General features: G+C 43.0%; 1 protein-coding gene across 5 annotated transcripts in view; it reads left to right on the top strand.

Annotated features, from left to right (window-relative positions):
* Nucleotides 1-26,035, top strand: part of SLC24A2 (solute carrier family 24 member 2) — a 491,146-nt gene that overhangs the window by 371,367 nt on the left and 93,744 nt on the right. For 4 of the 5 annotated variants that reach the window (XM_063914167.1, XM_063914168.1, XM_063914169.1 and 1 more), the window contains one exon: nucleotides 10,299-10,349. The exons of the other annotated variant lie outside the window; for it this stretch is intronic. In XM_063914167.1, the coding sequence (XP_063770237.1) occupies nucleotides 10,299-10,349 (51 nt within the window). The remainder of the gene's footprint in view (nucleotides 1-10,298; nucleotides 10,350-26,035) is intronic. 5 annotated transcript variants of the gene reach the window in all.

Genomic DNA, 26,035 nt, shown 5'->3' on the forward strand with positions numbered 1-26,035 from the left:
ATTACTTCAGGGGTGGCGTTATGACCTACTATTGTATGTGCATGGATCTCAAAAGCTATAGTAAAGTGGTCAGGCAAAGTTACTAGAAGATTTAGATACAATGGATAGAAGTGACATTGAACTGTTTCTATGTAACATACAGGATTCTGCGGGGTTTCATAGTGGAATCCATGAAGGACCTGGGTACGCTGAATGCACGGATATCTTCCATGTCTGTCTCAGCTCACAGGAGATGCTGGCTACGCCAATGGTCGGCAGACGCGGAATCCAGGAGAAGTGTGGAGAACTTACCCTACACAGGTCAGGCTCTATTTAAGGAAGCGTTGGATGTGTGGATTTCCACGGCAACCGCGGGTAAGTCACCTTTTCTTCCCTCAGCTACGCCTTCTACGAAGAAACCCTTTACTTCATCTGCATCGCAGTCCTTTCGGACCGCTAAGACAAAAAGTCCAAGCCCCCTACCACTTTCTTTAGAGGTGGGCTTGCAAAATCCAAAAAGCCTGCACTTGCAGGCTCCCAGGGCCATAGTCTGCTTCTGGTTCCTCAAAATCCTCAGCATGACGGTGGACCGCACAGCCTGGAGGATGACCTGGTGGGTGCGAGGCTCAGACGATTCAGCCACGTCTGGGTGTCGTCCGGCCTGGACCCCTGGGTACAGGATATTGTATCCCAGGGGTACAGACTGGAGTTTCAAGAACTCCCGCCTCACGATTCTTCAAATCAGGCTTGCCGGCTTTACTGACAGACAGGGCTGTCCTACAGGAAGCTATTCAAAAATTGGAAAGGTCAGCAGTTATTGTTACAGTTCCACCGCATATGCAAAACAAGAATTACTATTCAAACCTTTTTGTGGTACCGAAACCGGATGGTTCGGTCATACTGATTTTGAACTTGAAATCGTTGAACCCTTATCTGAGGGAGTTCAAGTTCAAAATGGAGTCTCTGAGAGCGGTGATCTCAGGTCTAGAGGAGGGAGAGTTTCTGGTATCCCTGGATATCAAGGATGCATACCTCCACATTCTGATTTGGCCGCTGCACCAGGCTTATCTCAGGTTTGCACTGTTAGACAGTCACTATCAGTTTCAGGCATTGCCATTCGGTCTCTCCATGGTACCGAGGGTGTCCATCAAGGTGATGGCAGAGATGATGGTTCTCCTCCGCAGACAGGGAGTGAACATAATTCCATATCTGGGCGATCTGCTGATAAAGGCATCAACCAAGGAGAGCTTGTTGCCGTCTATTGCTCTCACGACTCATCTGCTTAGGGAACATGGTTGGATACTGAACCTTCTGAAGTCACATTTGGAGCCGACAAGGACATTGTCTTTCCTGGATGAAGTGCAGAGGGTGTTTCTACTGGAGGAAAAAGCATTGGTGATTCAAACAATGGTCCAGGATGTCCTGAGGCCAGCCCGGGTATCGGTTCATCAGTGCATGCACCTTCTGGGGAAGATGGTTGCCTCCCATGAGGCTCTACAGTATGTAAGATTTCATGCTCGATTCTTCCAACTGGATCTCCTAGACAAGTGGTCGGGGTCTCATCTACATATGCACCTGAGGATATGGCTGTCGCCAAAAGCAAGGATTTCACTCCTCTTGTGGCTGCAAATGTCTCACCTTCTGGAGGGCCGCAGGTTCGGGATTCAGGACTGGGTCCTTCTGACCACGGACGCAAGTCTCCGGGGTTGGGGCGCAGTCACTCAAGGGGAAACCTTCAAAGGAAGGTGGTCAAGTCTGGAATCCAGTTTTCCAATAAACATTCTGGAACGAAGAGCCATGTACAACGGTCTTCTCCAAGCGACACATCTTCTGCGAGATCATGCCATTCAAGTACAGTCGGACAATGTAACGACGGTGGCCTACATCAACCAACAGGGCAGAACAAAGAGCAGAGCTGCAATGTCAGAGGTAACAAGAATCATCCTCTGGGGAGAAAAACACGCGTTGGTGCTGTCAGCAATTTTCATTACGTGAGTTGACGACTGGGAAGCGGACTTCCTCAGCAGACACAATCTCCATCCAGGAGAGTGGGGCCTTCATCCAGAGGTGTTCTCGGAAGTGACACATCTTTGGGGGGTTCCTCAGATAGACATGATGGCCTCCCGCCTCAACAAGAAGCTTCGGTGGTTTTGTTCCAGGTCAAGAGACCCGCAAGCTTTTGCGGTGGACGCTCTGGTGTCTCCGTGGGTGTTCCAGTCAGTGTACGTGTTTCCTCCACTTCCACTCATTCCAAGGATTCTAAAGCTCATAAGGAGAACAAGAGTTCAGGCAATCCTCATTGCTCCGGACTGGCCAAGAAGGGCTTGGTACACAGATCTTCTGGGGCTACTGCTGGAAGATCCGAGGCCTCTTCCTCTTCGGGAGGACCTGTTAGAACTTTTCAAGACCCTTACCGCGACTACGTTTGACAGCATGGAGGCAGATATTAGCTTGGAATTGCATTCTGAACAAGGTTATTTCTACCCTGATACAGGCTAGGAAAGGAGTAACGTCTAAACATTACCATCGCATGTGGAAAAAGCATGTGTCTTGGTGTGAATCCAAGAAGTTTCCTACGGTGGAGTTTCAGCTGGGACGGTTTCTCCTCTTCCTGCAAGCAGGTGTGGATATGAGCCTGAGGTTGGGATCCGTAAAGGTCCAGATTTCGGCCTTATCCGTTTTCTTCCAGAAACAGCTGGCTTCCCTCCCTGAGGTTCAGACTTTTTTGAAAGGGGTTCTGCACATCCAGCCTCCCTTTGTGCCGCCTACGGCACCCTGGGATCTTAACGTGGTGTTACAGTTCCTCCAATCGAAATGGTTCGAGCCTCTACAGGGTGTTGAAGTCAAGTTTCTCACGTGGAAGGCTGTCACTTTGTTGGCCTTATCTTCTGCTCGACATTTGTCGGAGTTGGGGGCTTTGTCTTGTAAAAGCCCCTATTTGATCTTCCATGAAGATAGAGCTGAGCTCCGGACATGTCAGCAGTTCCTTCCAAAGGTTGTGTCGGCTTTTCATATCAACCAACCTATTGTGGTGCCAGTTGCTACTGACTCCTCAATTCCGTCAAAGTCCTTAGATGTTGTAAGGGCTCTGAAAATCTATGTGAAGAGGACTGCTCATCACAGAAAATCGGACACTGTTTGTCCTGCATGATCCCAAGAAACTTGGGTGTCCTGCTTCTAAGCAGACGATCTTTCGCTGGATCAGGTTCACTATCCAGCATGCGTATTCTACGGCAGGACTGCAGTGTCCAAAATCTGTTAAGGCCCACTCTACTCGTAAGGTGGGTTCTTCCTGGGCGGCTGCCCGGGGTGTCTCGGCTTTACAGCTTTGCCGAACGGCTACTTGGTCTGGGTCAAACACGTTTGCAAAATTCTACAGGTTCAATACTTTGGCCTCTGAGGACCTTAAGTTTGGTCAATCAGTTCTGCAGGAGCCTCCGCGCTCTCCCTCCCATTCTGGGAGCTTTGGTACATCCACATGGTACTAATGCGGAGCCCAGCATCCTCTAGGACATAAGAGAAAATAGGATTTTAATTACCTACCGGTAAATCCTTTTCTCGTAGTCCGTAGAGGATGCTGGGCGCCCGCCCAGCGCTTCGTTATCCTGCAGTGGTTACTTGATTCAGTACTGCTTTGTTCTTAGTTAAGTACTGCGTTATTACTTGGTTCAGTAATGTTTTTTAGCTGTTGCTGAGTTTTCAAGCTAGTTAGCTTGGTTTGCCTTGTTTGTGTGAGCTGGTGTGAATCTCGCCACTATCTGTGTAAAATCCTTCTCTCGAAGTTGTCCGTCTCCTTGGGCACAGTTTCTAGATTGAGTCTGGTAGGAGGGGCATAGAGGGAGGAGCCAACCCACACTATTAAACTCTTAAAGTGTCAGTGGCTCCTAGTGGACCTGTCTATACCCAATGGTACTAATGTGGACCCCAGCATCCTCTACGGACTACGAGAAAAGGATTTACTGTTAGGTAATTAAAATCCTATTTTCAAAGACATAAATGCCCAAGGGGGTCTGGGTACAGTGGGCCTCCTCTTCTGCGTGCCCCTCCCCCCTCATCTTACCTCTACTGGCAAGCGGGTCCCTCCTCCTCCATGGTGTCATCTTCCCAGTGATGTATGGGAAAATGGCCCCTGCACACAAACATTCTAGGTCTCTGGCACAGTGCCAGAGTCTTTGCTTTCACTGTAAAGTGCCATCTTACTGAAGATGTTACTGGCAAGATGGTGCAACAAAGGAGGAGGGACCCACTTTTCAGCACAAGGTAAGTATATTCATGGGGCAGGGCGGGCAGTGTGAGTCACCTTTGGACCCAGGGGCCCATGTGCACTGCACACCCTGTACCCATTATAAATACGCCTATGAAACCTTTAAAGTGCTGTTAATTTTGAACACTTTATACAGCAGAAACCTCATACAGGTTGAGTCTCCCTTATCCAAAATGCTTGGGACCAGAGGTATTTTGGATATGGGATATTTCCGTATTTTGGAATAATTGCATACCATAATGAGATATCATGGTGATGGGACCTAAATCTAAGCACATAATGCATTTATGTTTCATATCCACCTTATACACACAGCCTGAAGGTCATTTTAGCCAATGTTTTTTATAACTTTGTGCATTAAACAAAGTGTGTCTACATTTACACAATTCAGTTATGTTTCATATACACCTTATACACACAGCCTGAAGGTCATTTAATACAATATTATTAATAACTTTGTGTAATAAAGAAAGTTTGTGTACATTGAGCCATCAAAAAACAAAGGTTTCACTATCTCACTCTCACTCAAAAAAGTCCGTATTTCGGAATATTCCGTATTTCGGAATATTTGGATATGGGATACTCAACCTGTAAATTGTATCCATTTTCAGCTCTCCATGATTCTGAGTCTCTGAGTTTAGGCTGCATGATTACTGATGGTAACAAAATTCAGAACACCACTCTTGTTTATCAAACCATACCTCTGAAGATGCAAGTTGGAGCCCTAAAGAACTGTGCTTCCATGTGATTTCTTTAGCTATGATAGTTTTGCAAATTCAGTGACTTCACCACACACTCCTGTGACTGGCAATCATCTCACATTTTATACTATTTTATACTCATTGTCATTCTAATTGTCTAATTAAAGTAAGACCTGTAAAATAGGTCACGATTTTAGCCATTTCCTCCAAGTTCTCTATACCACCTCCTTATAAATTGTTATCAGACATTTGCATTAAGCATATGGCAGAACTGTTACCTAACCATGAGCAGGACTGTCCAATTGATCACAGTCTTGGCAAAATACCACCTAAAGGTGGAGTTTTCCCTCAGTCTGAGACCAAGGCAATGTCTGACTACATCTGATAAGCTTGCAGCATGACTTCATACAGAAAATTTCCATCCATCAGCTGGAGCTGGATTCTTCTTATTCAAGAGAAAGATGGAAGTTTAATTCCCTAAAATTGACTATTGTAGGTTGAGTGCCATCACCAGTTCTTCATGTTTGCTAACCACTAACGGCAGTTCATTAAAAATATTCTACTCTGGTGACTTCTATCACATCAATAGGACCCTGAAAGCAAAAAAAAATATTTCATCTGATTTAAATAAGCCGTCATCTTTGCTCATATTCTCAGACAACCATATCTGTTTTACCATTTTTTGGGAAATTGAAGGATCTACCATAAGTGTTTGAGCAGTGTTATTTCAAAACAGTTCCCTGGGAAAAATGCATCAATTTGGGTTCTCCTCCCAAGTTATGTGCTGCAAAAAGTAATTATTCAATTTGATACAAAGAATTATTTACCTTAAAATTGTTTTTTTGGGTTGTTTTTTTTTACAAAGACGATGCTTGTTTTAGGGGGCTAATCCTGTGACAGTGCTAACACATCACAAAATCTTAATAGAAACATAGAATTTGACAGCAGATAAGAACCTTGGTCCATCTAGTTAGCCCCTTTTTACCCTATTGTTACCTCAAACCTTATTTGATCCTTATTTATTTGCAAGGATATCCTTATGTCTATCCCATGTATGTTTAAATTGCTCTACTGTCTTTGCCTCTATCACCTCTGATGGAAGGCTATTGCACTTGTCCACTACCCTTTTTATGAAGTAATTTTTCCTCAAATTTCCCCTGAACCTACCTCTCTCCAGTTTTAGTGCATGTACGCACGCATGTTCTAATACTTCTCTTCATTTGAAGAATTTCTCCCTCCTAGACTTTGGTAAAACCCTTGATATATTTGAAAGTTTCTGTCATTTCCCCCCTTTCCCTTCTCTGCTCCAAACAATACATATTGAGATTTTTTTAGTCTTTCTGTGTATGTTTTTGTGATGTAGGCCATGCACCATTTTAGTTGCCCTTCTTTGTACAGTCTCTATTGTAATAATATCCTTCTGAAGATGTGGCCTCCAGAATTGAACACAGTATTCTAGATGAGGCCAGACCAATGACCTATACAATGGCATTATTACTTATTTCTGCTGCTGATTCCTCTCCCTATGCAACCAAGCATCTGACTAGCCTTCCTCATTGCTTTGTTACATTGCTTACCTGCCTTTAAGTTACCTGAAATAGTGACTCCTAGATCCCTTTCCTCCTCAGTAGTTTCGATTATAGTGCCATTAATACAATATTTAGCCTTTGAATTTTTGAGATCCAAGTGCATGATTTTGCATTTTTTTTGCATTAAAGTGTAATTGCCATTCCTCTAGTCTACCTAGAGCCTAAGTCATTTGTTTTACCCCTCCTGGTGTGTCTACCCTGTTGCATACCTTTGTGTCATCTGCAAAAAGGCATACTTCCTCTTTAATGCCATTTGCAATGTCACCAATAAAGATATTAAAAATACTGGTCCAAGTACAGATCCTTGGGGTACTCCACTGGTAACATTTCCCCCTGTGAATGCACTTCATTTACTACAACTCTCTGTTTTCTATTCTGCAATCAAGATCTTATCCAAGATCTTCCTTTCAGTACTTTTTCAATCAGCACAATGTCTCAATCCACGACAAGCAAGGTGATCTCTGGTTTTACTCCATTTTTTCCTCATTTGAATTTGTTCCTTGAGACCAAAAACATGTTTAGAAAGATATACCAAATTCCACCTTCTGTAAGATCTCTGGTCCCTCCAAATTATATCACTGTGTATGATACCCAAAACCTTGACCTTAAACCTTGGCCTTAAAACCCCAATATTATTTGTGGCTTTCCTTATGAAGTAATGTCAGAGATTTAGTTTTTGCATTCTCAGTTTGTGCAGAACGTGAGTCTCCCCTTGTCTTCAAAATCATAAGCCACTACACCAAGCTACTCGTGGTCCATTCCTAAATGTCGAAAGCAAACAACTCCATGGTCTTCATATCCATCTTACAGCCATGTCATAACTATAACAACATTTGGGTAATTTTTGAAAAAAATTTCAAATCTGCTCATTTTGCCCCTTCTAAATGATTAGCCTCAACTTCTAAGCTTGCACATCATTTCTTGAAAGAGGTTTTTAAAGATGTCTACAAGAAATTGTGTCCAATTGGGATTTGCAGTTTATTTCCAAATTCTGGCAAACATTCTCCGACTTCCATCCTCATTCAAATGGACAAACTGTACAGGTCAATGAAGATCTGGAGACCTTCCTTAAGATCCATGTATCTTGTAATCCATTTAACTGGCTTTGTTCCCCCGGGCACAAGTTGACAACAACCATGTTTTTCCCTTCCTGCTTTGTTCTACATGGGTGTCATCTCATGTCACCTGAAGTGCTGTCTTGTGCTTCTGATTCTGTGTCTGATGTATTAGCAGTCTTTAGCATCTCTTCATGGTCTTCAGCAAGATCAGAAAAAAAAGTTAAGCTTCTTTTAAATGTTATATGTTCTTAGCCAACAGAAAAAGACACATTATTTCTAAACTGTATCTTGAGTATTTGATCTGGCTCTCTACCTTGCATCTATGTTTAAAAGTTGCTAATGAGGAGGTCACTTCTGGATTCACTGAACCCTTACAAATGTCTTATCTGAATAACCCTGTAACCTCCAGACTGAAGCTGCCATCTAACTTACAAGTTCTTAATGTGTTTCACATCTCATTACTGAAACCAAACTTATTGCTAATTGATTTTCTTCTACTGAGAGTTCCCTTTCTGCCATTATGTTTGAACAGCAAGAAGAGTTTGAGGTGAAACAACTTTTTGATTCCAGAGCTTCCAATGGAACATTAACATTTCTTGTAGACTTGAAAGATTTTGGCCATGAGGAATGGTGTTTGGTGAGGACATCTGGTATTTCTGTATAGTAACTTGGGCAATTCAAATAAGGCTTCTCTACTTAAATATTAATCTGGCTGCAGCAAGCTGCCAGAGTGTTTAGCTCACTAACCCGGTCTGCTATTGACTTATTATGCCTATGGCTTATCTGAAACGCAGTGTCCTGCCCTTGGTTTTGTTTGTGACTTGCATTCAACAAATATTGTGTGAATCGCTAATTGCAGCCACTAGTGGTTTTGTTACCAGGACGAATACCAGTTGGGATATTGGGCCTAATTTTTTCCTACCATTGTGGATGATGATGACGTTTGAAGGGAAGCCATTCGTTATGATCCTAGCTACAGGGCTGGTATATAGGCATTTAATACCCATAAGAAAGTTGGCCAAGTTTACAAAGTTTTACAATGCCCTTAAGTAAGAACCCCTTTGTACTGACATAAATTGTTAAACCTTAAACAAGTTTCATTATAAAACTTGGTTTAAAAAAAAGTACTCTAAGCCATAGCAATTGCATCAGATTCTAGCTTGCATTGAACTAACTCGGAAAAACAATATCAAAACTAACGTATAACTTTATAAATACATACAGTACATCTAAAAGTGTTTCCTTTCATTGGTGTTCCCAAAAAGTCTTGAAATTAGTTGGTTAGTTAGTTGTGTTTTTAGTGTTAACAGTTTATTAAGTTCATTGTGTTTTTAATGTTACCTGTATAACTGTGGTTTACAACATATTGTAGTTTAATGTGAACAAACTTACCATTTTTTATTATTGTATTTATACAGTAAGCCCTTTATTTGACCATTCAAAAAATGTCTACAATCATAAATTGTCACTTTGGTGAAATAACATAAATGCCTCATTCATACCTCAGTGCCTGATTCTTAATAGTGTAGAATGCTTAAAAACATTTTTATATTAAGTTTACTTTGGAATACTTTGAAATAGGAATAAAGCTTCTTATCAATGTATACATTTTGTGTATAATAAATGTGTATATATTGTGTATGCTGTACATGTGCATATCATTTATACATTTTGCGTATAATGTAAATGTGTATATATTGTGTATGCTGTACATGTGCATATATTGTGTATACAATATATGTATACATTTGTATTTCCTGAAAATGTTTATATATTGTGATTAATGTATATTTGTATATTTAGCATATACTGTAGATGTGGATTTTGTGCGTTCTACATTTTTTCTTAATAGTGATGATTTAAATTAGTAATTAGTGGAACAATATTTGTTCCCAGAAAGCCTTTACACATGATAACTAGCTATTAAAAATACTTTATGTCTTGGTTTTAAGTTTCTGCTTTAAATAAATGTATTTGTATTTATGTACTTTTAATGCAAATTGGGGTATTTTCTAAAGCTTAAAAATGGCATACTACTGTATTGTATGTTCAAGGGTATATTTCACACTGTTATTGAATAACATGTTATTTCCTAAGAGAATTAGTTACTTCTTTAATGTATTCAATGTAAAGTGGACCACTTCTCTCTGTATCAAACAGCAATGACATATGTATAGAAAATTGTCTATTACCACTGGTGAGTGGGTATGTACAGTATGTTAGCATAAATAGCATGAAATATGACTTGTCTTGCTGTCTATATTAAAACAATAATAATTAAATATTAGCTTATTATCCATCCCCTTCATTACTCATAAACACTTTTGACGAAGACATACTTGTTTTAAAACGAGAGATTAAAAAAAATACTGTAAAATGAAATTTAAACATTACAGTAAAAAAAATGTCTGTGGAGTTATATAAATAGGTTTTATGTACTTTTGAATTAAGAAAGTATAATGGTGACAGGTCCACATTAATCACAATTACTTTGTTAAAAGTTCATGCTATTTTTGTAATTCATATCTCCATTAATAATATGACGACTTCCAAATTATTGCTAATAATAATTTCTGCTGGGACAATAGATAAACAATGCAGTATCTTAGGATATCTGTACAGTAGTGCTTGTATACATTTTACTGTACGTCTGTTAGAAATCTTACTTCTGGAGCCTTACTCTTTTGTTTTTACTGTGATGTTATAGAACTTGGAGCATATGGAAAACTAAAATATTATGACACTATGAATGAAGAAGGTAAGATTTATTTTGGAAAATTGCTAGCATTTTGTTATTGTTTGTTTGTATCAGCTTATTTGTACTTTTTATTTATGTGGTTATTCTTCATCTTTGCATGGTTCACCAAGGCTGCTGATGTTACTGTTGTTGTTTGCATTCAGTTGTGTTTATTGTGTGTTTCAGATATATTAACCATTATAGTGACTGATCACAGATGTAAAATGTTCAGCTAAAATTACATTTGCTTTTTGTGACATTTCTAAAGATACTGCTTTTTAAGTCATTGCATAATATGCCATACTTTGGAGAGTGGCCATCATTTGTCAGATATTACTTTTCAAGTATTGTATGATTATTGCTACGTTTAACTTATTGCCATATGATAACAAAACTCTGATTACCAATTGCAGTAAGGGTCTAATGTATTATCTTGTAATGGATCTGTGTGCATTTCCATATTATGTCCATTTCTGCTTTGAATGAGAGTGTCATCATTACAGGGTGATGTGCATTTATCAATGGCTTTGAACACACTCTTAGATAATCTAAGATGAAAGACTAGGAGACCATTATCTCAAGAGCTTCGCTCATCAGATAAAGTATAATATATCTGCAGAATTGGGGGGAAAAATTGGTCTAAGCAAAATACAGTGAAATGTAAAAATCTTGATTGCATAAAAAAAACTTCTGTAATTACATGGACATTCAGGTGAACAATAGGAGAATTTTGTTTAAGTGCTATAAAAAAATTAAATAATACTATTTTCATTTTTTTGTGTTTATAATAAACTGAATTTCTTGGTATTACATTCTTTTCTTGTAAATGTTTTACAATTCTATAAAAACAGGTTTCAGCTACACTGTGATGGGTAATATCCTGAATATAGTAAAGGTTCAAAACCAAATTAATAAAATGTACATGTAAAGAATGGTTTTCATACTACATAGAATATAATTTTCATTATTAGTCTACTAAAGTGTCTATATCTTACTTCGGTCCATTACTTTTGAATGTTTTTATCAAATGTGCAGTTGTGCCCATACACACCTATCCGTAAACAGAGCTATTTGCGCGCCACAGAATTTGCAACTGAGCTGCATCATGCGTCTCGCCACATATACTTTATCACAAAATAATATATGCATCTTAAGGTGCACACACACGGTGAGATTCGGGCTAACCCCGATTCTCACTATGCGACAGGGGCTAGGTCGGCATCGCAAGCACATAATGAGTGTGCGATACTGACTATATGCGATTTTGGCTAAGTGTCAATTTTGACTATCTTTTCTACAAGATAGTTAAAATTGACTTGCCTGCACAGTTTATCTAGGCTTGCAATGCCGATCGCGCGGGACTGCGCTTCGGCATCGCATCGGGATCGCAAGGTGACTTTCACCTTGCGATCTGCACTAACTTTTCGTACAATTTTGACTATTTAGTAAAAATCGTAAGAAAACATCTCACCGTGTGTATATACCAATATTCTCATCACTAGTGCCACAGAAGTACAATGCACGTATATCCTGGATACTGGCGCTGGCATTCCATGCAGTTGTTGTGTGAGACGTTAAACTGGGTAGAAAGGCAAAAGATTAAGGGCCAATACAAGTGAGCCGCACCATGCATTATGGCATTGCTGCTTAATCTGTAACTTTATACCAAAAATACTAATGCTGATGACACTATAAGCAACTTTGTAAGCAACTAAGATGCAAATAGAGCACTAAATTCAGGATAAAGTATGATAGTCCATGAATTACTACCGGTAACTGGACTGGGGGCCTAAAACAGCATTGGCATACTGCTGTGCATGCGCAGGATGAGGGGGCGTGGTCACAACTCAAGGGAGTATGCCATGAGTCATAGGGGCCTGGCCTTGGGGAACACCCACATTTCTTTGTATGCCGGACGGCAGAGCAGTGCGCCGGGAGGCAGACTTGATTGGCCAGCCCCCATCTCTCTGTGTGCCATTCGGCCGAGCAGAGCTGCTCGGATGGGCTTTTAAGCCGGCCTGGCTCATCAGGCATCGCCCCTTCTGGCTTTTGCCAGATTGCCATTTCAGGCCCTGATGCCATCCATCTCGTGTCGTAATGGCGCAAAAAGGATAGGTGTATGAGGCCACATCAGTAGTTTACTCTAGGAAGATAAACTACAAAAACTGGGGGAGAGTTAAAAATAAAAAAAGTTTTATTTTTATTTTTTTTACTTTCAATTCAGCTTATAAATTGCCCAAAAAGTACAATAAGAGAATATAGGGTTGAGACTGGCTTTTTAAAAGAACTGGACTTTGAACAAAGCGGTACTACTACTCTGTCAACATTCCCTATATCCCATTATTTTTATTCTGATATATATGTATAGTGCATAATATCTGGCAGGGAATAAATATATACAGTCATGCGAAATAGGTGATTAAGTGGGGTGAGGCTAGACACAAGGGCTGATGTAGTTGGACTCATCTGTATTTAAAAACCCCTCAAATGAAACACATAAAGCATATGTTGCAGTTATGTGAACATGACCTTTCTGTACTCAGCCTACCTTTGCACGCCCTGTCCTTCCCACATTCCATCTGTGTGAGGCGTGTAAGACGTGCTGCCCCAAATCTACATATATGGATGTACACGTATGCTTTTTCTGAGGGCACACGGAGTACAAATATTGTACTAAGCAAATGCTCAATACTTAGCAAATGCTGCATCAGTCTCAAGATGTGTGACAGCAAATTAGTTGCAACGATTAAACAACCTGATCTCTTACACATAAATTGTAGTGATTGTGTGGTCATCAGAGCACACAGTACAACAGTACACAATGGGACTCATGTAAGGTTGATGGAATCTACCGTATGTGTAAATGGCAAGCTTAATGCACTCCTCAAAATAGTTGCATTTTGCTAGGCCTGCTAAGCAATTGGGTCTGATCCATGGCCCTCCTTGAACAGAGAAACTCATCAGCACATATTAGTGGCAGTCTCTGTCTCTCCCACTCAGTAAAGCTCCACACTGATATGATCCATCTGCCATGCTCCTCTTTCTCCCTCACAGACACTGCAGAGATAATCAGTGAGCTCAGTACTGTCTGGGAGTAAGCTTCTCCTTGATCCTAACCTTTACGAAATGTGCTGGGAGTGGGGATTGAGTGCAGAGATTAGACCTGTCCCAGAAAGGGATAGTATGCTTAAATTAAGATCTCCACTCAAAGGGGGTAATTCAGACCTATTCGTAGCAGAAAATTTGTTAGCATTTGGGCAAAACCATGTGCACTGCAGGGGGGCAGATATAACGTTTGCAGAGAGAGTTAGAATTGGGTGGGTTATTTTGTTTCTGTGCAGGGTAAATACTGGCTGCTTTATTTTTACACTGCAATTTAGATTTCAGTTTGAACACACCCCACCCAAATCTAACTCTCTCTGCACATGTTATATCTGCCTCCCCTGCAGTGCACATGGTTTTTTCCAACTGCTAACAAATTTGCTGCTACAATCAGGTCTGAATTACCCCCAAAGTTAGAATCTCCTTCATTAGGAAGTGCCCCCCTCAGGTTGGATCTGGTTGGTCTTTACTCCCATCTCCACTATCTTTAAACTCACTGCAAACTGAACTAGGAAAATGCCATGGGGGATAAAATCAACTAGTGCACTACTATGGTGCATACAATGAGCAGCCCCTTCAAAGTGTTGCTAAGGGGCCCAAGGATTTTTGGCTATGCCTCTGATTGCATGTGTGCCTGCTTTATTCCTGGAGTGAACATTAGTGTATGGGCATAGTTTAAGCCAGGCGGTATGGCATCACAGTGGTACTATAGCTGAAAATGCTAAATGCAGATGTGTCCTCAAACAGCTAACCTCAATATGCCATGTGACCCAAGACGTCTGGTGTAAGTGAGCTGCCAAATCCCATGTGACTCTGCTATTATCGGGTGTCTTTGCTGATTAATTTGTATGGGGCTGAGTCTGTATAGGAATCACAACAGAACTTGGTGTGAAAAAAAGCTATGGCAACAAGTTATGCTTATACACCGCCTCCAGCCCCATTAGCTCAAGGGATTGTAAGAGAAAAATGCACCTCAGTCGACATACAGTAGCTATGGAAGCATACGTGGTCTATGTTTTTGTTTTTGAGGTACCACTAAGGTGAAAGAGACTGTGGAATTAAAGTCTTGGGCAGAGGAGGGCTGTAAGATTGTCCCAATCTTGGACCTCCAAGATATACTTAAAGTATATTTGTTGCCCGATGTATATATTTTCACTTTGTTGCCCAATGTATATATTCCCAATTTGGGAGAGCTGGTTGCATTTCCAGCACTGTACACTCAATACAGTAACTGCTACTTGCAAGGCAGCCAGTATTTCTGCAAGATGACCTGTATATTGCTTCAGCTGTGTGCATGCATCAGCTAAAGGTCATTTACTGCAAAAAATGATCTGGAAGAAGGTGACTTCGTTTTTAGAAAATTGCTCTGTTACCTAGAGCTTCCCTGTAAGTAAAAATGTGGGAACCTGAGAGAATGTAATTCCAATAACTTTGTTGTGACAGTCAGAATCTCAGTACTCACTCACATTTATCAAGTACAACCTATTTTAAGTTATGATATACCCATACATACAAGCTTAGCCTGATTTTGCTTGCACCTCCATAGGCCGTGAGAAAAATCTGCATTCCGAGATGTAATGTGCAAAGCTGTCAGAAGCCATTCCAGCATCTTCCATGCCTAACTCAATCTGCCCAAAAAAATGCTAACAAATATATAAACTAAAACGATGGTGAGAAATTTCAATGAATACCAGTGAGTAAGCTATCACAATCCTAAAAATAAAGTTATATATGGGAGGTGATCACGAGACCTCCTGTCGGGATCCCGGTGGTCACAATACCGAGGCCGGAATCCCGACAGGCAGTGAAATTCCGCCACCGGAAAACTGTTGACACAGGCTTTTCTCCCTCTGTGGGTGTCCATGACCCCCGCAGAGGGAGAACAGATGTTGTGGCGAGCGCAGCATGCCACTGTGACCGCAGTGTGGCGAGCACAGCGATCCCGCAAGGGGCTTTGTAGCTCTCACCCCGCTGCTGGCATACTGGTGACCTGGATCCCGCTGTCAGGTTCATGACAGCCGGGATCCTGGCCGCTGGTAAAACATATGTATTCTGTTATATGTGTATGGTAAACTAACATAATAATACCACAATGAATCTATAATAATTGAGGATAGTTGTCATGTCTCTGACATACTCTCTTCCTCCACTGTTCATTCATTCTGCTATTACATTTCTGATTTAACCAAATGTTTCATTAAAACGAAGTACATTTGTCCAGATCATCATTTAAAAAAAAAACAGTTCTAATGTCAAGGATGATTCTCCAGCTTTTCTGCATTTCTGCTACTGCAACCACTACGTAGCATACGCTCTGCGTTATGTAAGAAAAACAAAAGCAGGCAGTGAAAGGGTGTTACCATATAGAGGTTAGGAACTGGAAAAGATGACACTGCTATTGGTAAAATGAACTGAAAACCTAAAAAATAATACAGAAGCACTGTCATCTGATCAGAACTGGGAATGTTATAGTATAGCAACTCAGCATCTACAGTAAATGTTTTGTAAATGGTGTGTGTGTGTGTGTGTGTGTGTGTGTGTGTGTGTGTGTGTGTGTGTGTGTGTGTGTGTGTGTGTGTGTGTGTGTGTGTGTACAGTATATACTGTATATGTATATTACAAACTTCTGTTAAAAACAAGTGCAAATCGATCTAGTCTGAATACACATACATAAATAATAAAAATAAGCATGCAGTAAAATGTAACAACATTAGTCGCAAAAATTTATTTAGAGACCTAGAATTGATAATTCATATTACGCTATAAATTGCCTTGAAATGTGCAGATAAGTCAAAAGAAAAGCTAATCCAGCAGTATTGACGATAAATAAGAAACTGGAAACAGTATCACTCATGAAAAAGTTTGTGAAAACTGATAACTACCAAAGATTTTGCATTGAAAGTGATTGCAAATAACTTCTCTTAGGTGAATAATCCTTTCACACATCAATTATATGTTTAATATATTTAAAAACAAAGTCACAGCACTATTTAAACAGATAAACAGGACTTAGCCAATCAGGAGCGCATCTAGAGAGAAGGAGGCCAATGTGCAGGCTTCGACTGGGCCCCCTCCTCTCTAGCCGGCTGCACTGTAGCGCTGGCCACTAGGGTCACTAAGCGCCCCTAGTGCTGTCCTACAGTCTAGTGTGCATGCACAAGTCTCTGGAAAAATGGTGCAGCGGGTATTTTCCCCAGTGATTTCCTTACTGCACAAGCGTGTAACCCTGGGAAAATAGTACTGCACCATTTTAATGGTGATTTCTACTGCTGACTCGGGACTCCGCAGGGTAGATATTGAAAAAAATGAGTGCAGGGTGTGCGGCGAGGGACCCCCTGGATCCCGGCGGCCTGTAGGCACCGCAAACACTGCACTGATTATAAATACGCCAGTGTAGCCAATCAAATAGCTATGGAGTTACATACTTTACAGCATAGACTTGGCTTGTACAACATAGACTTGTATTGGGTTGGGTATTGTGACCGCCGGCATCCTGACTACATCCCCTTGTATCTATGCTGCCAGTCCTTGTGCAAAGTTGAACAACAACTTAAAGACTTTTTAGGTATAAATCAATCACTGATGGAGTTAATAGATTCTTCTCTGAGTAAATACTGGGGAATCCTCTTGGTGTGTCATATTAAGAAAATAATTTTGCACAGAAGGCCACCCAGTAGTATGTTAAGAAATACTAAAAACAAAAACAAATATCTTCAAATAAACATATTTTGAATGATTTTATATTTCAGTATTGCTACTACAATGAGATGCATAATCGACCAGCAATGCTTCCAATTTATAATTTGCCAATAATATGCCACATACATAAGACACAGAGGCCCTTCCATCATTCCCAATTATATGCCAGCCTCAGAGCATCCTTAATCATACCCCTTTAAATGCTCAGAGCCGTGTCAATCATGCCCCTTTAATTTCTCAGAGCCACCTCAGTCACACCCTTTATGTGCCAGCCTCAGAGCCCACTCAATCATACCCTTTAAAATGCTCAAATCTTTTTCTGTCATGTCATTTAATATACTAGCCTGAGAGCCCCCACAGACATGCACCTTTATTTGCCAGACTCATAGACTCTTACGTAAACCAATTTATTTACTCAGTGCCCATCTAGCCCTTTATATGCCAGCACTCCCCTCAGTCATGTCCTTTTAAATTATCACTGCCCCCCTCAGTCACGTCCCCCATATGCCTCAGTCCTCAGTGCCCTGTCATGCCCTTATAAGTCAACATAGAGCCTTACTTACCTTATTAGCAAAATTTTAAAAGCATACTCCAGTTGACGTGGCTCCTATGCACCCGTCCACCCCATGCTGCGGATTCCAGTAATACAGATTTCTCAGAGGAGGGCAGGGGCAGAGAAGCAGAGATGGCCTGTACAGCAATGCTGTAGCCAGGCTTGCACCAAGCAAATACTACATCAGGACTCCAGACAGAGCTCTCTGGAAGAAATCCGGAGGGAGGAACAGGGTCCAGATTTAAACCATGAAAACAAAGCGGAATAACGTGTAACTTGTAACGTGTAACACGTATAACGTGAATCTAATCAGAAGTATCTGAATAGTTACAATTAATGAGATTTCCCATGATTCTTATTGGATTTCATGTTATACTTACAACAAATCAGAAATGTTTGAACAGTGCTGGTAACAGGGTGTGGGGGTATTACTGAGAAGCATAATCTTATATAGCAATACTGTCTGCCTCTCTATCCTACAAAACAGGCAACCATCCGTCACGCATTGTGGGAGGAATTCAATTAGTACGGAGAATTTACCAGCTGTGAAAAATGGTGGTTGCCTCAGGCTCTAACGCCTTTGGTTATTCAATTAGAGACTTTTTGTCGGACGGTAAATTAACTGTTAATTTGCGTTAACCCATAGAATCTGAGATAAATTCCCAGACCTATTTGTTAACATGGTCGCGGCACCCAAACACAGGCTATTTGTCAGTGATTTATTTTCAAGCCTTGGAAGAATTAACGTGGCTAATTGAATTCCCACCATGTGTACAAAAAATTCCCATAGCCTTTTCATTTCCAAAATCTCTGACTTTAACACCAGACCACATATGTTGCCCTGGATAATCCTTCATTTAAAGGTCATAATAAGTGTACCTATCAACCGGCCACCTGACGCATATATATATATATATATATATATATATATATAGCCTTATTCTGCACTAACACTTACTTTAGCAGCACTTCTTAATAGACCTCCTGTTAGTTAGGGTCCAACAGCAAGAATACAGAGTATATATTAGAGGGCGCTCAATGTATATAGATATGTTCTTTCCACCCAGAAATTTTGCCCTTTGGGCTACCAAAGACAAATAATCTTAAAGTTCAATAGACATTTAATTGTATTAAAAACATTACAATCATAAAAGAATGTACATCCACAATCCGCTTTTCACAAAAGCAAAGTTCATATTTACATTCCAATACTTCGTGTTAATCCATAGGGAGTAATTCTCCGTTGATAGTTTTTCAATACAAAAGTCGATGGTGGTAGAACAATCCTACGTGTTTCGTCCCAAGGACTTCATCAGGAGTTATATAAATTTCAAAAGAAAATATTCACAACAATGATTTTACAACAAGTGTTTTTAAAGGTCTTTCACGAGATTATGGATGTTCATAACATGACTCAATCAATAAAAGCAAAATTCAAGTCTTACTCTGTGGGTTATTGGATTTATCAACAATAGTAGTAGATAGAATAACAGCTGGCTAGCCTCCACATGTATCTCCATCCAACAGCATCTGAGCTGGGGACAAATAGTAAGCCCACTCCCCTTAATTGAAACAGGGGCTGTACAAAGGAACAGTAAGTATATGTAAAATATTACATTGTATGTATGAATTCTTAACCTCTGTGCACTCTGGGATCCAGTCAAGATGCTGGCTGTTGGGATCCCAGCAGTCGGAATACCGATGCCGGAATCACGACACCCGTCTGAATACCAAAGCCGGAATTCTGAACAGGTCAGAACACAGATGCTGGAATCCCATCAGCCGGCATCCCGTCAGCCGGCATCCTGATTGTGATTATATTGGGGGGGTTAGGTTTAGGGGTGGGGGTTTAGGTTTAGGCGCCACTCTGGGAGGTTAGGGTAAGGCTGTGGGGAAGGGGGGGGTGTCAGGGTTTGGTTGACGGGTGGGGGGTTAGGGCTAGGCACCACCGTGGGGAGGTTAGGTTTAGGCACTAAGGGGGGAGTGTTAGGTTTAGGCTGTGGGAAAGGGGTTTAGGTTTAGGCTGCAGGAAAGCGGGGATTAGGGTTAGGCAACAACGCAGGGGGGTTAGGGTTTGACAGCAAAGGGTAAGTTTAGAGTTAGGCTGCGGGAAGGGAGGGTTAGGTGTAGGGGAGAGGGCACTCGCATCTGTCGGGATTTTAATTGTCGGGATGCTGGCGTCGGTATACTGAACACTGCCATCCCGACCGCCGATAACTCATACTAAACCCGTGCACTCATATTTCTCTATCGTCCTAAGTGGATGCTGGGGTTCCTGAAAGGACCATGGGGAATAGCGGCTCCGCAGGAGACAGGGCACAAAAGTAAAGCTTTTACAGGTCAGGTGGTGTGTACTGGCTCCTCCCCCTATGACCCTCCTCCAGACTCCAGTTAGATTTTTGTGCCCGGCCGAGAAGGGTGCAATTCTAGGTGGCTCTCATAAAGAGCTGCTTAGAGAGTTTAGCTTAGGTTTTTTATTTTACAGTGATTCCTGCTGGCAACAGGATCACTGCAACGAGGGACAGAGGGGAGAAGAAGTGAACTCACCTGCGTGCAGGATGGATTGGCTTCTTGGCTACTGGACATGAAGCTCCAGAGGGACGATCACAGGTACAGCCTGGATGGTCACCGGAGCCACGCCGCCGGCCCCCTCACAGATGCTGAAGCAAGAAGAGGTCCAGAATCGGCGGCTGAAGACTCCTGCAGTCTTCTTAAGGTAGCGCACAGCACTGCAGCTGTGCGCCATTTTCCTCTCAGCACACTTCACACGGCAGTCACTGAGGGTGCAGGGCGCTGGGGGGGGGGCGCCCTGGGAGGCAAATGAAAACCTTTAAAAAGGCTAAAAATACCTCACATATAGCCCCAGAGGCTATATGGAGATATTTACCCCTGCCTAAATGTACTAAATAGCGGGAGACGAGCCCGCCGGAAAAGGGGCGGGGCCTATCTCCTCAGCACACGGCGCCATTTTCTGTCACAGCTCCGCTGGTCAGGAAGGCTCCCAGGTCTCTCCCCTGCACTGCACTACAGAAACAGGGTATAACAGAGAGGGGGGGCAAAATAAATGGCAATATATTAATATAAAAGCAGCTATAAGGGAGCACTTAATCATAAGGCTATCCCTGTCATATATAGCGCTTTTTGGTGTGTGCTGGCAGACTCTCCCTCTGTCTCCCCAAAGGGCTAGTGGGTCCTGTCTTCGTATAGAGCATTCCCTGTGTGTCTGCTGTGTGTCGGTACGTGTGTGTCGACATGTATGAGGACGTTATTGGTGTGGAGGCGGAGCAATTGCCAAATATGAGGATGTCACCTTCTAGGGGGTCGACACCAGAATGGATGCCTTTATTTGTGGAATTACGGGATAGCGTCAACTCGCTTAAGCAGTCGTTTGCCGACATGAGGCGGCCGGACACTCAATTAGTGCCTGTCCAGGCGCCTCAAACACCGTCAGGGGCTGTAAAACGCCCCTTGCCTCAGTCGGTCGACACAGACCCAGACACAGGCACTGATTCCGGTGGTGAAGGTGACGAATCAACCGTATTTTCCAGTAGGGCCACACGTTATATGATTTTGGCAATAAAGGAGATGTTACATTTAGCTGATACTACAGGTACCACTAAACAGGGTATTATGTGGGGTGTGAAAAAACTACCAGTAGTTTTTACCGAATCAGAAGAATTAAATGACGTGTGTGATGAAGCGTGGGGTGCCTCGATAAAAAACTGCTAATTTCAAAGAAGTTATTGGCTTTATACCCTTTCCCGCCAGAGGTTAGGGAGCGCTGGGAAACACCTCCTAGGGTGGACAAAGCGCTAACACGCTTATCAAAACAAGTGGCGTTACCCTCTCCTGAGACGGCCGCACTTAAAGATCCAGCAGATAGGAGGATGGAAAATATCCAAAAAGGTATATACACACATGCAGGTGTTATACTACGACCAGCTATTGCGACTGCCTGGATGTGCAGTGCTGGGGTAGTTTGGTCAGAGTCCCTGATCGAAAATATTGATACCCTGGACAGGGACAATATTTTACTGTCGTTGGAACAAATAAAGGATGCATTTCTTTATATGCGTGATGCACAGAGAGATATCTGCACACTGGCATCACGGGTAAGTGCTATGTCCATTTCGGCCAGAAGAGCTTTATGGACACGACAGTGGACAGGCGATGCGTAGAGGAGTTATTTGGGGTCGGTCTATCGGATTTGGTGGCCACGGCTACGGCCGGGAAATCCACCTTTCTACCTCAAGTCACTCCCCAACTGAAAAAGGCACCGACCTTTCAACCGCAGCCCTTTCGTTCCTTTAAAAATAAGAGAGCAAAGGGCTATTCATATCTGCCACGAGGCAGAGGACGAGGGAAGAGACAGCAACAGGCAGCTCCTTCCCAGGAACAGAAGCCCTCCCCGGCTTCTACAAAAGCCTCAGCATGACGCTGGGGCTTCGCAAGCGGACTCGGGGGCGGTAGGCGGTCGTCTCAAGAATTACAGCGCGCAGTGGGCTCACTCGCAGGTAAATCCCTGGATCCTGCAGATAATATCTCAGGGGTACAGGTTGAAATTAGAGACAGAGCCACCTCGCCGTTTCCTGAAGTCTGCTTTACCAACGTCCCCCTCAGAAAGGGAGACGGTTTTGGAAGCCATTCACAAGCTGTATTCTCAGCAGGTGATAGTCAAGGTACCTCTTCTACAACAAGGGAAGGGGTATTATTCCACTCTTTTTGTGGTACCGAAGCCGGATGGCTCGGTAAGGCCTATTCTAAATCTGAAGTCCTTGAACCTGTACATAAAGAAGTTCAAGTTCAAGATGGAGTCACTCAGAGCAGTGATAGCGAACCTGGAAGAAGGGGACTTTATGGTATCCTTGGACATCAAGGATGCGTATTTCCACGTTCCAATTACCCCTCACACCAGGGGTACCTCAGGTTCGTTGTACAAAACTGTCACTATCAGTTTCAGACGCTGCCGTTTGGTTTGTCCACGGCACCTCGGGTCTTTACAAAGGTAATGGCCGAGATAATATTTCTTCTTCGAAGAAAAGGCGTATTAATTATCCCATACTTGGACGATCTCCTAATAAGGGCAAGGTCCAGAGAACAGCTAGAGATGGGTTTAGCACTATCTCAAGAGGTGCTAAAGCAGCACGGATGGATTCTGAATATTCCAAAATCCCAATTAATGCCGACAACTCGTCTGCTGTTCCTGGGGATGATTCTGGACACAGTTCAGAAAAAGGTTTTTCTTCCCGAAGAAAAAGCCAAGGAGTTATCTGACCTGGTCAGGAACCTCCTAAAACCAGGAAAGGTGTCTGTACATCAATGCACAAGAGTCCTGGGAAAAAATGGTAGCTTCTTACGAAGCAATCCCTTTCGGCAGATTCCATGCAAAGGGATCTGTTGGACAAATGGTCAGGGTCGCATCTTCAGATGCACCTGCGGATAACCCTGTCGCCGAGGACAAGGGTATCCCTTCTGTGGTGGTTGCAGGAGGCTCATCTATTGGAGGGCCGCAGATTCGGCATGCAGGATTGGATCCTGGTGACCACGGAGGCCAGCCTGAGAGGCTGGGGAGCAGTCACACAGGGAAGAAATTTCCAGGGAGTGTGGTCGAGCCTGAAAAAGTCTCTTCACATAAGCATTCTGGAACTAAGAGCAATCTACAATGCTCTAAGCCAGGCGGAACCTCTGCTTCAAGGAAGACCGGTGTTGATCCAGTCGGACAACATCACGGCAGTCGCCCATGTAAACAGACAGGGCGGCACAAGAAGCAGGAGGGCAATGGCAGAAGCTGCCAGGATCCTTCGCTGGGCGGAGAATCACGTGATAGCACTGTCAGCAGTATTCATCCCGGGCGTGGACAACTGGGAAGCAGACTTCCTCAGCAGACACGACCTTCACCCGGGAGAGGGGGGACTTCATCCAGAAGTTTTCCACATGCTATTAAACCGTTGGGTAAAACCAATGGTGGACATGATGGCGTCTCGCCTCAACAAAACACTGGACAGGTATTGCGCCAGGTCAAGAGATCCGCAGGCAATAGCTGTGGACGCGCTGGTAACACCTTGGGTGTACCAGTCGGTATATGTGTTTCCTCCTCTGCCTCTCATACCAAAGGTATTGAGGATTATACGGCAAAGAGGAGTAAGACTAGTGGCTCCGGATTGGCCAAGAAGGACTTGGTACCCGGAACTTCAAGAGATGGTCACGGACGATCCGTGGCCTCTACTTCTGAGAAGGGACCTGCTTCAGCAGGGTACTTGTCTTTTTCAAGACTTACCGCGGCTGCGTTTGACGGCATGGCGTTTGAATGCCAGATCCTAAAAGGAAAAGGCATTCCAGAAGAAGTCATTCCTACCTTGATAAAGGCAAGGAAGGAAGTCACCGCGAAGCATTATCGCCGTATTTGGCGAAAATATGTTGCGTGGTGCGAGCAGCGGAGTGCTCCGCTGGAGGAATTTCAACTGGGTCGTTTTCCTACATTTCCTGCAATCAGGATTGTCTATGGGTCTCAAATTGGGATCTATTAAGGTTCAAATTTCGGCCCTATCAATATTCTTCCAAAAAGAATTGGCCTCAGTCCCTGAGGTCCAGATTTTTATCAAAGGAGTACTGCATATACAGCCTCCTGTGGTGCCTAAGGTGGCACCGTGGGATCTAAATGTAGTTTTAGATTTCCTCAAATCCAATTGGTTTGAACCACTAAAGAATGTGGATTTGAAATATCTCACATGGAAAGTGACTATGTTACTGGCCCTGGCTTCGGCCGGGAGAGTATCTGAACTGGCGGCTTTGTTTTATAAAAGCCCTTATTTAATTTTCCATTCGACATAGGGCAGAGCTGCGGACGCGTCCGCATTTTCTCCCTAAGGTGGTATCAGCGTTTCACCTGAACCAGCCTATTGTAGTGCCTGCGGCTACAGACGACTTGAAGGACTCCAAGTTGTTGGACGTTGTCAGAGCCTTAAAAATATACATTTAAAGGACGGCTGGAGTCAGAAAATCTGACTCGCTGTTTATACTGTATGCACCCAACAAGTTGGGTGCACCTGCTTCTAAGCAGTCGATTGCTCGTTGGATTTGTAACAAAATTCAACTTGTACATTCTGTGGCAGGCCTGCCACAGCCTAAATCTGTTAAGGCCCATTCCGCAAGGAAGGTGGGCTCATCTTGGGCGGCTGCCCGAGGGGTCTCGGCATTACAACTCTGCCGAGCAGCTACGTGGTCAGGGGAGAACACGTTTGTAAATTTTTACAAATTTGATACCCTGGCAAAGGAGGACCTGGAGTTCTCTCATTCGGTGCTGCAGAGTCATCCGCACTCTCCCGCCCGTTTGGGAGCTTTGGTATAATCCCCATGGTCCTTTCAGGAACCCCAGCATCCACTTCGGACGATAGAGAAAATAAGAATTTACTTACCGATAATTCTATTTCTCGGAGTCCGTAGTGGATGCTGGGCGCCCATCCCAAGTGCGGATTATCTGCAATACTTGTACATAGTTATTGTTAACTAATTCGGGTTATTGTTTAGGAAGCCATCTTTCAGAGGCTCCTCTGTTATCATACTGTTAACTGGGTTTAGATCACAAGTTGTACGGTGTGATTGGTGTGGCTGGTATGAGTCTTACCCGGGATTCAAAATCCTCCCTTATTGTGTACGCTCGTCCGGGCACAGTACCTAACTGGAGTCTGGAGGAGGGTCATAGGGGGAGGAGCCAGTACACACCACCTGACCTGTAAAAGCTTTACTTTTGTGCCCTGTCTCCTGCGGAGCCGCTATTCCCCATGGTCCTTTCAGGAACCCCAGCATCCACTACGGACTCCGAGAAATAGAATTATCGGTAAGTAAATTCTTATTTTCTCTAACGTCCTAGTGGATGCTGGGGACTCCGTAAGGACCATGGGGAATAGACGGGCTCCGCAGGAGACAGGGCACTTTAAGAAAGAATTTGGATACTGGTGTGCTCTGGCTCCTCCCTCTATGTCCCTCCTCCAGACCTCAGTTTGAATCTGTGCCCGGACGAGCTGGGTGCTGTTTAGTGAGCTCTCCTGAGCTTGCTATAAGAAAGTATTTTGTTAGGTTTTTTTATTTTCAGAGAGATCTGCTGGCCACAGACTCTCTGCAGCGTGGGACTGAGGGGAGAGAAGCAGCCCTACTCACTGAAGATAGGTCCAGCTTCTTAGGCTACTGGACACCATTAGCTCCAGAGGGATCGTACACAGGATCTCACCCTTTGTCATCCGATCCCGGAGCCGCGCCGCCGTCCCCCTCGCAGAGCGGGAAGACAGAAGCCGGGTGAAAGAAGCAAGAAGACTTCGAAATCGGCGGCAGAAGACTCCAGTCTTCATATGAGGTA

The sequence above is a fragment of the Pseudophryne corroboree genome, chromosome 1 (assembly GCF_028390025.1).
Source record: "Pseudophryne corroboree isolate aPseCor3 chromosome 1, aPseCor3.hap2, whole genome shotgun sequence".
Taxonomy (NCBI): Eukaryota; Metazoa; Chordata; class Amphibia; order Anura; family Myobatrachidae; genus Pseudophryne; species Pseudophryne corroboree.